The sequence below is a fragment of the Euprymna scolopes genome, chromosome 39 (assembly GCF_053919585.1).
Source record: "Euprymna scolopes isolate OS-2025 chromosome 39, ASM5391958v1, whole genome shotgun sequence".
NCBI classification, from domain to species: Eukaryota; Metazoa; Mollusca; class Cephalopoda; order Sepiida; family Sepiolidae; genus Euprymna; species Euprymna scolopes.
Window position 1 is genome coordinate 38,119,780 of NC_136520.1, and position 15,823 is coordinate 38,135,602.

The 15,823-nt window shown below is 32.3% G+C and overlaps 2 protein-coding genes across 5 annotated transcripts in view; one reads left to right on the forward strand and one right to left on the reverse strand.

Moving 5' to 3' along the window:
* Positions 1-3,812: 3,812 nt before the first annotated feature.
* Positions 3,813-6,664, reverse strand: LOC145263758 (protein boule-like). Of its 4 annotated transcripts, none has more exons than XM_080120789.1 (2): positions 6,552-6,664; positions 3,813-5,309 (listed from the first exon to the last, which is right to left on the reverse strand). In XM_080120789.1, exon 2 carries the CDS (start codon positions 5,264-5,266, stop codon positions 4,217-4,219), a length of 1,050 nt encoding a protein of 349 aa, XP_079976915.1. In that variant the 5' UTR covers positions 5,267-5,309; positions 6,552-6,664; the 3' UTR covers positions 3,813-4,216. The 4 variants fall into 4 exon arrangements, with proteins under 4 accessions (XP_079976915.1, XP_079976916.1, XP_079976913.1 ...); XM_080120790.1 differs by having other exon boundaries at positions 3,813-5,306; positions 6,552-6,575; XM_080120787.1 differs by lacking the exon at positions 6,552-6,664 and adding an exon at positions 6,039-6,454.
* A 72-nt stretch (positions 6,665-6,736) lies between these two features.
* The window catches only part of LOC145263760 (protein LSM12 homolog A-like), a 40,698-nt gene continuing 31,611 nt past the window's right edge, over positions 6,737-15,823 (forward strand). Inside the window, exon 1 of the mRNA XM_080120792.1 lies at positions 6,737-7,016. Coding sequence (XP_079976918.1) covers positions 6,881-7,016 — 136 coding nt within the window. The 5' untranslated portion in view covers positions 6,737-6,880. The remainder of the gene's footprint in view (positions 7,017-15,823) is intronic.

A 15,823-nucleotide genomic window follows, 5' to 3' on the forward strand; every position in this document is an offset into this window, starting at 1 on the left:
GCATTATCGATTGAAAACACATTTTATGATCATTCTTGAAGGAGATATTATTTTTTTAAAATAGCCCCTCCTAATATTTTTAAAAAATATTTTTACTTGTTTAATTTTTTTTTTTTTTTTTTTTTTTTTTTAAATGAAATCGATTTTCTAAGTGTCCTTTTTCTACCTAACTGGCTAAGTTCTTAGTGGTTTCACTTATATTAAAGCGTTTATTATGTTCATACAAAGTTGATTACAAATTTTTTTTTGTTCTTATTTTAATGTTTTTTGGAGTCATAAAAACAATAATTAAAAACAAAACCAAAAAATTTAAAAATAGGCAGCGATTCGATTTTTCGTTGCTTTTTGTTTTGGTTTTTTAATTATGATAGTTTTTTGTTATGTTTTTGTTTTCTCTCATACAAAATGCACTCATGATGCGACCATGCGTTATTTAAAATTATAATTTTATCAATTATCAACATTTATTGTCGTCCTGTCAAATTTTGCAAAAATTAACTAATAAATTAAAAACGAAATATTTTTTTGGCGCGAGGGATGCCATGTGCTAACAATCTCTCGTTAACTAATTTTTAATTTTTTTAAAATTTTTACTTCAAAATTCTAAAATCAATCATTAAGAGAAAAAGTAATCACTAAATAAATTTATTAATCAATTTTCGGGTTTGTATTACTGTACACAGATTCGAAAAAGTTGTCAAAAAACAAATATATAACAGATAAATGTTATCAAAAGCAAGATAAATTACTTTTCTACCAAACTGGATATAATTTTCGTGTTTTCATTCAATTTAACATGTTTATTCAGCTCAAAAAGCATACAGTGTTTGCGGTCGACTCTTTAACACGGTAAGTTCGGTAAAAGGTGTTATAAATAATAAACTAGAGAAAATGCTATTAAAAAACAACCGAATATATGTAAAGTTATGTCACGGTAACATATATTGAGCAAATTTCTAACAGTATTTTGTCTAGTTTATTTTTATTACACCTTTTTCCGAACTTACCGTGTTAAAGAGAGAGTCGGTCGCCATTTTAAATTTTCCAATACATCGGTAAACACTGTATGCTTTTCGAGCTGAATAAACATGTTAAATTGAATAAAAACACGAAAATTATATCCAGTTTGGTAGAAAAGTAATTTATCTTGCCTTTGATAACATTTATTTGTTATATATTTGTTTTTTGACAACTTTTTCGAATCTATGTGTACAGTAATACAAACTCATAAATTCTTTTTATATTAATATAAAAAAAAACAAAAAAAAAACGGTCTCGTTTATGAACATACTAACCGCTTTAAAATAAGTGAAACCACTAAGAACTTAACCAGTTAGGTAGAAAACGAACACTTAGAAAATTGATTTTATTAAAAAAAAAAAAAAAAAAAACACATTAAACAAGTAAAAAATTTTTTTTTTTTAAATATTATGGGGGCTATAGTCTATTTTAAAAAACAATATCTCCTTCAAGAACGATCATTAAATGTGTTTTCAATCGACATTTATTCAATAAGGGACCAGTTTTCCTACCTAGCGAAAGGGGACCAGTTTTCCGGAGACGAGTTTTCCTAAATTCAAAAACATTTAGTTTATGCTTACAAAAAAAAAAAAAAAAAAAAAAAAAAAAAAAAAAAAAAAAAAAAAAAAAAAAAAATTAAATAAAAATAAAAAAGTTTAAAATTAAAATATTAACAAAAATATTTTTATTTCAAGGGTGCCATTATATACATGTGCTTCCGTAACTGGGTGGACAGACAGTAACACTAGCTGTATTAGAATTTTTGTAGGAATTTTTGACACCCCTAACACGAAACTGCGAATAAAATATAAAAATCTCGTAATTTCTGTTAAAAGTGGGTTATTTATTTTCTTTATGGATTATACTTCCAAAATAAACTATTACAGTTGTTTTAAAAGTAATAGAAATATATATTTTTTTTAAACAGTAATGAATTTTCCGAACTCAATATTTTTCAATTTTTAAACTTTAAAAATCTATCAAAATTTTTCTATTGATTCTATTTTTACGATATTTTCAGGGTCAATGTGAAATTTTATGTTCTTTCCAATAAACCGAATATATTTTAGACAAACTTTTTTTTAAATTCACGCCCCCCCCATTTGTGTAAGTGTCACACATTTTCAAGTTTCTCTTAAAAAGTAAATAATTTATGTTGAATAGTTTTATATATCACAAATTGAAGAGAAAAGGTCAATAAATATATTCAAATTTAAAACAAAAAAAATCCGTTTTTTTCTTTTAGAAATTTACATGTAAAAAAGTCCGAAGTTTAAAACCTTAAATAAAAAAAAAAAAACAAAAAAACTTTTTTTTTTAATAAGACCTTTGTCCTTGCTACTTTAATTGAAAATAAAAAATTAGGGCTTGAATTACATTTTTCGAGGAGTTATAAGCTTGGAAAGATGGGGTGGAATTATTATTTTCACGAAATTTCTGACACACCTACCGGATCACTCTCTGCACTAGTACCAACCAGTTTACATGTTTATTGCAACTTTTAAAACAGGAACTGTCTTCATAAATACTGAAACTAACGCATTTCAGGTGAAACATTTCATACTTACGTGTCATTCATGATTCAAGTATAAATTCCAGAAGTCTATAAAAATCCAATAGATATGCTACGTTTTAAAAAGAATTATCCACAAGTGGTTTAAAAAATCGGACTGGTAATTTAAGTCAAGGGAGATAAGCAAACATGTTATACTGAATTAGTCGCACAGCTTTCCCCGCATAAAAAAAGGCATAGTGTATCATAGACGTAAGGGGTTACTATTTGGGACCACATTTGCAGGGATGCTATGTAGGGAGTTGAACAGCGAGATGTTTATTTACATTACACTTGAATTTTTGCATGTCAGTACAGTTAGGAAACCAGGAACCCGAGGGGGAATTCCAAAGTCTAAAAGAAATTATTTGAGTAGGCTTTCCGGGGTTTGTATTACTGTACAGATTCGAAAAAGTTGGCAAAAAACAAATATATAACAAATAAATGTTATCAAAGGCAAGATAAGTTACTTTTCTACCAAACTGGATACATTTGTGTTTTTATTCAATGTAACATTTTTTCAGCTCGAAAAACATTGTTTACGGATGTATTCGAAAATTCAAGATGGCGTCTCACACCGTAAGTATGGAAAAAGTTGTTATAAATAAAAAAACTATACAAAATACTATTAAAAACGTGCCGAATATATGTCAACCTATGTCACGGTAACATATATTGAGCGAATTTTTAACAGTATTTTATCCGGTTTTTTATTTATAACATCTTTTCCCACACTTACAGTGTTAAGAGAATAAGACGCCATCTTGAATGTTCCAATACATCGGTAAACACTGTATGCTTTTTGAGCTGAATAAACATGTTAAATTGAATAAAAACACGAAAAATATATCCAGTTTGGTAGAAAAGTAACTTATCTTGCCTTTGATAACATTTATTTGTTATATATTTTTTTTTTGACAGCTTTTTCGAATCTATGTGTACAGTAATACAAACCCGCTTTCCGACATCTAGGGATCGGTCGGTGCACGGGTAGAATTTCATTTTCTAATCTTAATTTCGCCATGACATGCAAGTACGTAAGGTTCTAACCTGGAATGCGTTAGTTTAAGAGATCAATGTAAACGAACATCCACTGAAATCCCCCGGAACACAAATTCATTCAGTTTCAAGAATGTGTCCCACAACTGGTATTTTGACAAAAAAAAAAAAAAACTTTGTAAAAGAAATGTACAGGTAAGTTAAAATTCCTCCCGAAGAAATCAACACGTAGAATCAAAAAGATGGTAATATATTTTATTTTCTTGATACAAATAACTAGTTTTTCTTTGGGGGATATTTTATTTTCTAGAGAGTCCTTTAAATTTCCATTTCCTCGATTTTACATTTTAATTTAATTTATTTTTCTTCATAACTTTAATATTCTTTAATTTTTTTTTTTTCGATAGGCAGATCACAGGGAAAGGGGGACGAACCTAACTAGAAAAATGATTTCACGTTAAAGAAAATATCTAAACGGGCCATGGACGAAGTTTTAAGTGAAGCGAGTTAAGTTTTGTCTAGGTTTTACGTATATTGCTTCTGTTTGTCTTTTTCCTAACAAGATATGAATGAAAGTGGTCAGTATTAGAGTTCATGGAATGTGAAAGAGATATTGTTGTCCTTAGAGTTTAGTATAGAACCGTATTACTTTGTGCCTGGGGTTGGGGGTGGTGTGAGAATCATGTTACCAATGCTTTCAGAGTCTGAATAGGTTTTCTGTAGATATGTTTGTTGGGCCGAAGGGAGGAGGGCAAGGCTTTTCTTCTGTTGTTTCAAGAGCAAGTTCTGGTAATGTTGTTGGTGATGTGCGCTTATGGCCATTGGACTGCAGCGGGGATAAGCAATTAGGGTAGCCTTGCCCTGCAGAGGAGGGCTCTGGGCTTGGAGATACTCGCCACCCATCTCGGGGGCACCATTAGGGGTATCCAGATTTTCGCTCGGAGCTTCAATCTGGTAGTTCTCCATGTACGACGACGGCTCTACACTGTAAGGGTGTCCAGCAGATTGCGCGTACACGATCTCGGGGGCATACTGGATACTCGGGTAGTTGGCGAAATAGTAAGTCGGGTTACCAGCTATATACTGGGGAGATGCTGCCGCTGAACCTAAACCCCAATGACTAGCTGGTTGTAGCCATTGCGTCGCCCCAAGAGGATTATAGTAAGCAGCTGGGCTTAGATAGGCGGCTTGGTGTTGAGGGAGGACAACCGCGCCGGCAGGATAGTTAGAGGCTTGGCCATGAGCGGATAGTCCGTAGTTTAAGGCTTCCTCATTAGATGTGTGAATCAAAGGCATCCCGTTTTGGTAGGCATAACTTAAGCTGTTACCATAGTACAATGGTGTGTTTTCTCTTGGGTCGGCAGTCACAGTGTTCTGGGGTGTAAGATGTCGCTTGACGGCCGGTCCGATGTTCAACCGCCGGTTACGGAAGAATATCGGTTCGCTGTCCTTGGAGAGGAGCCGCTCGGCCTCGTCCTGCTTCTCGAAAGTAATGAAAGCGTAACCGCGAGAGCCACCTGCTTTGTCCATGATTATCTTGGAGTCCTTCACGGTGCCGTATGTGGTGAAGAAAGTCTTTAGTTCGAGCTCGGTGGTGTCGCGGGGTATGCCTCCGACGAACACCCGCTGAGGTATACAGGTTCCGAAGTGCGCACCGGTCGTTGTCACGGTAGCGCACGAACTGTTGTTGGCCATCGTAGATCCCGACGAGGAAGAACTCAGGTAATAATTCGAGCTGCTGGAAGAAGGCAAAGCGGCGACGGGCAGCGACATGGTTTGTTAAAAATAAAATTAAAAAAAAAAAAAAAAGAGAAAGAAAATATTAATTATTAAATAAAAATAATTTAATGTTTTTGTTTGTATGTGTGTGTAAAGTGTTATCCTTCCTGTTTAGAAGGACCGGGTTTGAGTGGGTTGGTTTATATGAGTAACTTTCCTACGACAATGGCTTTATGGGAAAAATAATAATAGTGGTCGTAGTAGTAGTAATAATAATAATAAATCTAAAATCGGTTAATCTATTTTATCCAATCTTTAGCTATGTAATAAGCTGTATAGCGTTTTTATGCAAATTTAGATAAATGTAAACAAACAAAAAACAAATAAAAAAATTAAAACAATGTGCGTAATAAATAAATAAATATATATATATATATATATATATATATATATATATATAAATAAATAATACACGGATTGATGCGTTATAAAGAGAGGGGTTATTTTGTCCCTCCCCCAAAATACGTATTTACGAACTTTTAAAATAAAACAGAAGTGAACACGAGAGAAAAAAAAAAAAAAAGTTATAAAGTAAGTAAAAATAAAATAACCCTACTAACATCTTTACAAATGGCAGTAATATAAGTTATATATATCTCTTAAATATAGGTTTCAGTTATGTCTATTAAGATACCGGTCCTAAGTATAAAAGGTAATATATTTCTTTTTTTTAAACCGTAATACGTACCTTTTTAAAAAAAAAAGGTAATCCTCCGTTGGGTTGGACTCTTGACTAAATGACACGCAAGCACTCAGAGCAGTTTCTCGAAATGATTCACCCTTGGTCGGGTTATAATGAGAATACGCTAAGCAAAGTCCATGTTTTGTATTTATAAACTGCAACCACATGGGTTTCAGAATCAGAAAACCACATGTTCGCAATTCATTCTTTCCTATCGGAGGGGTGGGGGATGAAAGAAAAAATAGTATTGTTTCTAATTATTAGTAATAAAAATTATTCATGGCTCTAATGTGGCCAATTTAAATTCCTTATAAGTTGAAAATATTCAAGTTATTAGAAAACATTTCTCAAAATAACGAAAGCGGTATTGTGTGTTATAAAAGGAAGTCAACAGTGTATGTTTATCGAATTGTAAGGTAGCGCAAAGGCGAAGTAATTAACTATTTTTTTTCATCTTCAAGCTATTCTTAAAAACATTGGTATATTATAATAAACATAAAAAATAATACGGTAACTTACTATATATTATAATTCTGTCCGATGTACTTCTGCAGACTTGAAATTAAATAATAATCACAAAAAATAACCCACGCGTCGACGTTCGTAGCCTCTCGTATGAACTGCCGATAATTGTAACCTACACTTAAAATGTATTTTAAAATTTCCGTTCTTTAAATGTTAGATTTTAATATTAAAATTCTTGAATAATTTTTTATGATTGAAAAAAATATAAAGATATTTTATATATTTGCAATTTTTTAAAACGAATGTTGAATTATTTTGCATTTTGGCGAATTAAAATGCATTTCAGTATTTGCTGCGTGAAATCGTTTTCACCTTAGTGAAAAATGAAGTTGTATCCAAACATGGCGGAAAGCGACTATTTCATTGTTGGCAGCCGAATTTCTTGTACGACACTTTATAATGAGAAGATGGAAGGTGAAGTCGCGGCTTTCGACATTGGCACAAAATTATTAATTATTAGTATCCTTTGGTTCAATCTGGGTGAAATAATCTCCAGATAGCATGGTACATTTGATTTATCGCGTTTTTATTTAAAACCGAGCCGGTCTGAGAAATTGGTGTATGCGAAGTGGACACAAAGTGGGGGATCAGTCTTTAATGGTTTCTCTTACGAAAATTGATCCCCCATGAGGTTTCGGATAAGGTTAATAACGCACATGGTGTTTTCAGATGTCATTTATTTTGCATGAAGAAAAAAATTTTTTTTTTTTTTTTCACAAGTTTTGTTTTTATTTTATTGGTTCCTAGAATTTAAAAATAGATTTTAATGATAATAATACATTAAAGTTTACACGTTAAAACTGTACAGTACACTTGTATGTTAGAAAAAAAAAACTACTCAAATTACAATTGTTTTCAAAATTTTTATGTTAAATTCATATTTATTTTATTAAACTAAATTTTAAGTAATAAATTAAATGAGCGTACTGGCAAGTGACACTTGTGGGTTATTTTAAACTAATAAAACTAAACGTCTAAAAATAGAAATATATGTACAAAAAAAAAAAATACTAGATAAAAAGAAAATAACCTATTTTCGAAATATTTTGTATTTTTTCATTTTTCATTACCAAATGTCCTAAGAAGACTTTTTTTTTTCCAAATGCTAAAAGAATTTTGATTCTTGGACCAGAAGGTCAGAGGTTATGTCGGAGCCTAAAACCTTAGGAACCTGTCTCGATTTAAAAACCCGACTAATAATCGTTTGGTTTTTAAATCACAACATAACAATTAAGCTAAAAGGAGAAACTCCGAATAATACAATAAACAATGTCTATTTGATACTTGTGCAGAATACGGACTGTGCTTTTTTTTTTTTTTTTTTTAATTCAACTGTTACGATATCTATTTATGAAATTGTTAGATGAAAGTATAGAATAGTTAGAAAACGCTCTTCATAACGTCATTATTTCAGTACGGTCCGTATTCTGCATCAGTACCGTCAATTCGCTTAAACAAATTCCGAAACTGGAAAGAAATCACATTTTTGTTCCTTTAGTCAGGTCAGCTGATTCGTTAAAAAAAAAAATGTCCTGAACCACTTTTTTTAAAAAAAAAAAAAAAAAAAAAAAAAAAAAAGATAAATCCAAAAAACGATTTGATTACCGTAAATGTTTATCTTAAATCTTAATTAAAAAAAATGTTTTAACTTTAAAATCAACATTGTCATTAATATTTTATTCCATGTGTTTTTTGTGACCACTTGTCTTTTCTCGCCTCTACGTGGTACGTGACTTATATATTTTTTTCTAATTGAAATAAAAAATTCAATAGCGTAAATTAAGAGATAAAAAATCTACTTGAAAAATAATTACAAAATACAGAATGCATTTCGGTTTCTCCATAAACAGGTCAGCTTTGTTAATATTTTAATAATAGTTAAAATAATTTATTTTATTTTTATTTATTTATTTTTTTATTTTATTTAGCTTTTGGAAATCCAAAATATAGATGCATTTTTACTGTCGGCCTTAACACCAACAGTTTATGCCATTTCTGAAAATTGCATATTTCCCCCTGCTGGCTTTAGTATATTGCTGGTGCTCTGTGCAGTTCTAGGCGGTCCCGGTCCACATTCCCAGGCCTGTCTCCCTCTTCGAGAAGGGATTACGTTATTGCTAATCGCATAAGGCACCTCTATCGAGGAATGTCGACGGGGTTGCACAGGCATTTTTGTTTTTTTTGCACTTGTGCCACCGCGCTATTTTTAAATAGTTCAGGTTAAATTCAAGCTTCACGATGTCTTGCTTTGTACTAGTGCAGTGGTGCAGTGCAGTCAGTGCACTACTGCAGTGCACTTATTGAACCGTGCTGAAATAATAACGTTAACATAAGGAAGGGAGGGTGTTTGGTAAATGTTTATGACGTGCCCCAACGTAGTATAAACATCCCAACCTCCCCATGTTAAAAACGGCTTTCGGAATACCCCCCCCCGCCAAAAAAACTTCGAAAGCCGTTCTTAACATGGGGAGGGTGTTTATTCCGAAAGCCGTTCTTAACATGGGACAGGTCGTAAAAAAATACCTGGTGTTTTGTGCTTACGATTTAATAAAAGCAGATGAGGTTTGTATTACTGTACACATAGATTCGAAAAAGTTGTCAAAAAACAAATATATAACAAATAAATGTTATAACATTTGTTATATATTTGTTTTTTGACAACTTTTTCAACCAGCAGATGTCTAGGTGTATCAGAATTTTTGTAGGAATTTTTGACACATCTAACACGAAACTGCGAATAAAATATAAAAATCTCGTAATTTCTCTGTTAAAAGTGGGTTATTTATTTTCTTTATGGATTATACTTCCAAAATAAACTATTAAAGTTGTTTTAAAAGTAATAAATATTTTTTTTTTTTTTTTAAACACTAATGAATTTTCCGAACTCAATATTTTTCAATTTGTAAACTTTAAAAATCTATCAATTGATTCTATTTTTACGATATTTTCAAGGGCAATGTGAAATTTTATGTTCTTTCCAATAAACCGAATATAATATTTTAGACAAACGTTTTTTTTTTTTTAAATTCACGCCCCCCCCCATTTTCAAGTTTCTATTAAAAAGTAAATAATTAATTTACTCACAAATTGAAGAGAAAAGATCAATAAATAATATATTCAAATTTAAAACAAAAAAAACGTAGTGTTTTTTAGAATTTTACCTGTAAAGTTTGAAGTTTAAAACCTTTTTTTTTTTTTTAAACCACGTTTTTTTTTTTTTTTAATGGAACCTGTGTCCTTGCTCCTTTAATTGAAAAAAAAATTAGGGCTTGAATTACATTTTTCGAGGAATTCATGCCTCCCATTTTGAAATGTCTATTAAAAGTAAATAATTAATTTATGTACCAAAGTCTTATATATCGCAAATTGAAGAGAAAAGGTCAATAAATAATATATTCAAATTTAAAACAAAAAAAAAACTGTTTTTTAGAAATTTGCCTGTAAAGTCCGAAGTTTAAAACCTTTTTAAAAACAAAACCACTTTTTTTTTTTTTTTTTTAATGAAACCTTGGTCCTTGCTCCTTTAATTGGAAAAAAAAAAAAAAATTAAGGCTTGAATTACATTTTTCGAGGAGTTATAAGCTTGGAAAGATGGGGTGGAATTATTCACTATTTTCACGAAATTTCTGACACACCTAGCAGATGTCACAAAACTTTAAACGTGAAAAAATAATGCGGATCAATGAGTGCACTAGCACCCCCCCTTTTTTTTTTTATTAAATTGTTAGGTGGAAGCACAGAATACTTACAAAACACCCTCCCCTTCCCATGTTAAGAATGGCTTTCGAAATAATAACGATATTATTCCAGCAATCCAGCACGGTGACAAAAGTGCACAAATACCGGCCAGAGTGTTCTCTTCCAGGACTCTGGCTGTTAAATCCCATTATCTGACTCTTGCCACATCTGTGGAAGAAGTAAAGATACTTGTGCATGTGCACATATTAAACCTCGCTATTTTTAAATAGTATTCTTTCTTTTTTTTTTTATTATTACATCATTTTCACCCCAAACAAGGCACATTGTCACTTTGGTGTAGGGGGCAACAACTACTGGGGTACTATGTAGGGATTTGGGCAGCAAGATGTTGGTTCACATTGCATTTGAGCTTCTGCACGTCAGTACAGGTGGGGAAGCAGGGGCTGGAATGGAATTCCAAAGTCTAGCGGTTCTGGGCAAGAAACTACTGGAGTAGAAAGATCTTTTACATCAAGGGATCTCTAAAGTGTGGGGGTGGGATTTTGCAACCTGTCGGGTCTGTCGAGGTGTTCACGTCGTGGGGGCACAAGTGCTTGCAGTTCGTCAGAGCATTCACCATTAAAATACTTGTAGAACAGGCAGAGGGATGAAACGTTTCGTTGATGGGACAAAGGCTGAAGCTTAGATGTCAGTTCAGGGCCTATCAGATTTGCGATTCTCTTTTGAACCTTGTCAAGGAGCGAGAGACTAGTAGCCGATGCACCAGCCCAAATATGACAGCAATATTCCATACATGGGCGAATGGTTGCCTTATAGAGGTACAGGATATTTTCGGGTGTTAGTAGTTTTCTAGCACGGTAGAGAGAGCCCACCTTCCTTGCAGCTGCCCTGGCAATGCCCTCGATGTAATTGTTCCAACTCATGTTTCCTGTGAACGTTAGGCCAAGGAGCTTGAAAGACATACTCTCTGATAAAGAGTCGTTGGCCATTGCTATAGGTGGTAGAGAAGGTTTCTTGTAATTATTGAATGAAACTAGTTTAGTCTTGGCGGCATTGAACGTGACCATCCATTTTTGTCCCCATTCCACTACAGATTGGAGGTCATCCTCTAGTGTTTCTGCCATTTCTTTAGATATGTGTTCATTGGTTTTCCTGTTGTGCCTGTTATAGTGTGGTGTCATCAGCATATATACCCATATCAGAGGAAATTTTGTCGGGGAGGTCATTTATGAATATCAGGAACAGTAGAGGTCCAAGGATAGACCCCTGGGGCACTCCCGCATTTATATCATATTGTTTAGATGTACGACCGTCGAGGACAACCTGGATTTTTCTCTTATCTAAGAAGGATTTAATTATGTTAAGTATTCTACCAGTGATACCGTATGATCTGATTTTACTGAGGAGACCCTCATGCCATACCCTGTCAAAAGCCTTAGATATATCTAGAGCTACCGCTCTGCCCTCCCCCGCTTTGTCCAGTGAATGGTATATACGTTCAGAGATTAGGATGTCTGGTGTGGAACGGGCTTGTCTAAATCCATATTGTTTGTCAGTCAGAAGCTTAGCATCTGTAAAGTGATGGACTAGAGCATGGTTAATTAAGGTCTCAAATATTTTGGCAAAAAGTGGGAGGAGGCTAATGGAGCGATAATTTAATGGGTCAGTTCTTTCGCCAGAATTCTTGAATACTGGTACCACAGAAGCAGTTTTCCAACAGTCCGGAAAGCAAAATTCATTAAAGCATTTGTTGTAGAGTTTGGAGAGAACTGGAGCTACTTCGGCTGAGCACTTTTTTAATAGCACAGCTGGGATGAGATCAGGTCCACATGCTTTTCAAGTGTCAAGGTTTTTTATGATAGTATGCACCTGAGCAGGGGTGATTTTTAGATCGTCTAGCATGGCATCTGTTCACATAGGAAATTCAGGTAGGGGGTGGTTGGAAGGGTCCAGTGTGGAGTTTAAGGCAAACCGACTGGCAAACATGTTAGCTTATTCTAAAGTTTTACAATATCTTTTTTTATTAAATTATTAGGTGAAAGTACAGAATAGTTACAAATCACTCTCCTCTCATGTTAAGAATGGCTTTCTAAACGTTATTTCAGCACGGTTCAATAAGTGCATAAGCACAGATAAATAACTTAATCATGAAAACTCTCTTTAAATTTCTTAGCCAATTAAAATTAAATTTGAAAATTTTCGAAACTAGATTCAATAATTGATGGTAAATTTTTTGCGACAAATTTAAATGCTATATTCGTTTTCAGCATACCCCAAAACAAAATCCATTGAATTAATTTTAAAGGTAATTGCTAAGGTGGAAAGTAAGTAAAAAGTGTTAATTTCCATGATGGGTGCTCGTAAAAACTCAAGCTACCGTAAATGGATAAGATTGCTTGTGTAAAGCAACGGAACGGAGACACGAAAAACGAAACCCTATATTAAAAAAAATTACTTTAGTTTTAACACTTGTGCTATTATGAAACATAAAAAAAAGAAAAAAAAATTTGTATTATCAAATAACAAAACAAATATTTTATTCAGAAAAATAATAAAACGTATTTTATTCAAAATAATTTAGTTTTAACACTTTTTTTATGACGAAACAAACGAAAAACAATTTAATTATATAAATTATATTAAGTCTCTAAGTTTTATCACCTAATGTTTGCATAAATAATGTATCATAAAATAAGATAAATATCCTATTTGTTTTATTTGATGATACAAGTGTTTTTTATTTTTTGTTAACACAAGAAGTGTTAAAACAAAAGTAGTTTTTTTTGTTTTTTTTTTTTTGTACGTGACTCTATTCCGTTCAGTTGCCTTACACTATCAACCTTATCCACTTTTGGTAGTTTATTTTTTTTTTTTGGGGGGGGGGGGAGGGGGGATTACTGTAAAACATTATCGTTAATTTAATTATAAACTGTTCTTTGTAAAAAGTATTAAAAAAAATACTAGGGTTTATATTACTATACACATAGATTCTAAAGTTGTCAAAAACAACAAATAAATGTTATCAAAGGTAAGATAAGTTACTTTTCTACCTAACTGGATATTTTTTTTAGTGTTTTTATTTAATATAACATGTTTATTCAGCTTCAAAAACAGTGTCTACCGAGGTATTTGAAAATTAAAAATGGCGCCAGATTCTGCTGAACACAGTAAGTTTGGGAAAATGAGTTAAAACTAAAAAACTATACAAAATACTGTTAAAAACCCACCGAATATGTCAGCCTATGTCATGGTAACATATATTGAGCGAGTTTCTAACAGTATTTTGTATAGTTTTTTATTTTTAACTCCTTTCCCCAAACTTAACCTGTTAAACAGTTTGGCGCCATTTTAAATTTTCCAATACATTGGTAAACACTGTTTTTCGAGCTGAATAAACATGTTACATTAAATAAAAACACTAAAAAAATTATCCAGTTAGGTAGAAAAGTAACTTATCTTGCCTTTGATAACATTTGTTTCTTGAGAACTTTTTCGGATCTGTGTGTAGTTATACAAACCCGAAAACTACATTTCTGATTTATTTATGTAAGAAAAAAAAGAGGCTTCTGCGATTTATGATCTGTGCTAAATTAACGTTATTTAGAAAGCCATGGGTGACTTTAACGGCGATTCAGATGTATATGCGACTCTTGAGTGCAACCATACCCCGGTGTCAGGTGAAAGTCTCGATGTGAAAATGTTTTGATTTACCAAACTGGATTTCCTGTTTTGTGAAAGAAAATATGTTAAACTTTTGAATACGTTATTTATTTTAAATATATTTCCCTGATTTATTTTAAACTAAAACGAAAAGTCCAGTTTGATAATCGGAACATTTTCACATCGAGGTTAGGTTTTCAACTGACATCGGTATAGTCGCACTTAAGGTCACCCATGCTTCTGAATCGTCACTTTAATTATTCTGGGTAATGTCCAAGATCAGTGCTCGGAAAAATCCAGGGTGCTTCTACACTTTATCGCCAAAACTGGAGACGTCATTTTATTTCCAGCACCTCTCGATTAGAATCAGAGGGAAAAATCAGTATTTTAAACTATGGCCGAAGTTAGAAATAAATAACAAAAAAAATTAAACTAGATAAACTTCCGGAAAGAATTATGAAAAAAAAGTGAAAGGGAACATATATCCGTGATTGTGTAATTGAAAATGTTTCTATTAAATTGATGAAAACGGGAAAGTTTTTCATTTAATTTTAGGTTAATGTATTCTTTCCAGAAGTAATCGTTCTCCAATTTAATTTTTGTGTTATTTATTTCCATAGCCATAGTTTAAAATACTGATTTCTCCCTTGGATTTTAACGGCAAGTACACGAAATAAAATGGCGTCTCCAGTTTTGGCGATAAAGTGTAGAAGTACCAAATCCAGCTACCTGAAGTGATTATAGAACATCTATGGAACTGAGTCAAGGCACAAAAAAAAAAAAAAACGAAACCATATATTTATTACTTTAGTTTTAATGCATCTTGTGTTATTATGAAACGAAAAGAAAAAAAGACTTAAACACAAAAAAAAAAAACACTTTGTGTATTATCAAATAATAAAACATTTTATTCAAGTTTAGTTTTAACACTTGTTTTACGACAAACAAACAAAAAATTATTTAATTATATAAAGTATGGTCAAAAAAACAAATATAAACAAATAAATTTTATCAAAGGCAAGATAAGTTACTTTTCTAACTAACTGGATAAGTTTTTAGTGTTTTTATTTAATGTAACATGTTTATTCAGTTCGAAAAACGATTACTGTTGAACGATGCCGGAGAACAAGAAAAAGATGGCTGCGATGTCTTTGAACACTTTTGACAATCACTTTAAAATAAGAAATAAAACAAAATGATGGTAGAAACTAACCTAATTAATGTTCCTATTTACAATGCCTCCCCACGGGACAGTTAGACACCAGGGTCGTTTTTTTTAACGTGGAGAAAAGGAACAAAAATAAAAATTTTCTCAGTCGTGAAGGATTTCTCCTCCACTGACAGAGAACAAGAAATTGAAGTGCAGCATCTGAAGAACAGATACTACACTTTGATCTTGTTTATATATTTTATTGAGAAAGAAAAAATTGAACATAAAAAACGTACAAAAAATTCAATTCAACAAAATTAGGCACAAGGCCCTACAAGAAGTTGGGAGGGGGAGGGTACAGGGTCTTTTTGACTATGTAACAGATGAGACTTTGAAGTCTTACTCTTGACTGGCAACATTTACCAAAATACCTCAATCACTCTGTGGATCCTAATCTAACTAATAACCCCAGCGTTCAATGTAAAATTTAACTATGTACAATTTGTATATTCATTTCTGTATGTTGTGTGTGCATTTTTTTTTTTTTTTTTGTGTGTGTGTGTATGTGTGAGAAAATAAAGTTCGATTTCATTAGAAAGAGTTCTTGAATTAATTGGCATAAAATGTTCGTGGAGTGGGAAAAAACTAATGAAAATGTTCATTTCAAAAATAAGGAAAAAACTACTAATGTGTTGTTAGTAAGACCCCCCTGTACTATTCTATGTGGCTAGATCCCCCACTGTTTTCCGGGGAACCG

Coding starts and splice junctions, on each gene's coding strand:
- LOC145263758 (XM_080120787.1), bottom strand. CDS start 6,199: ATGTGGTTGCAGTTTATAAATACAAAACATGGACTTTGCTTAGCGTAT. Junction 5,310..6,038: donor TACCTTTTTTTTTTAAAAAG/GTACGTATTACG, acceptor GCCTTCTTCCAG/CAGCTCGAATTATTACCTGA.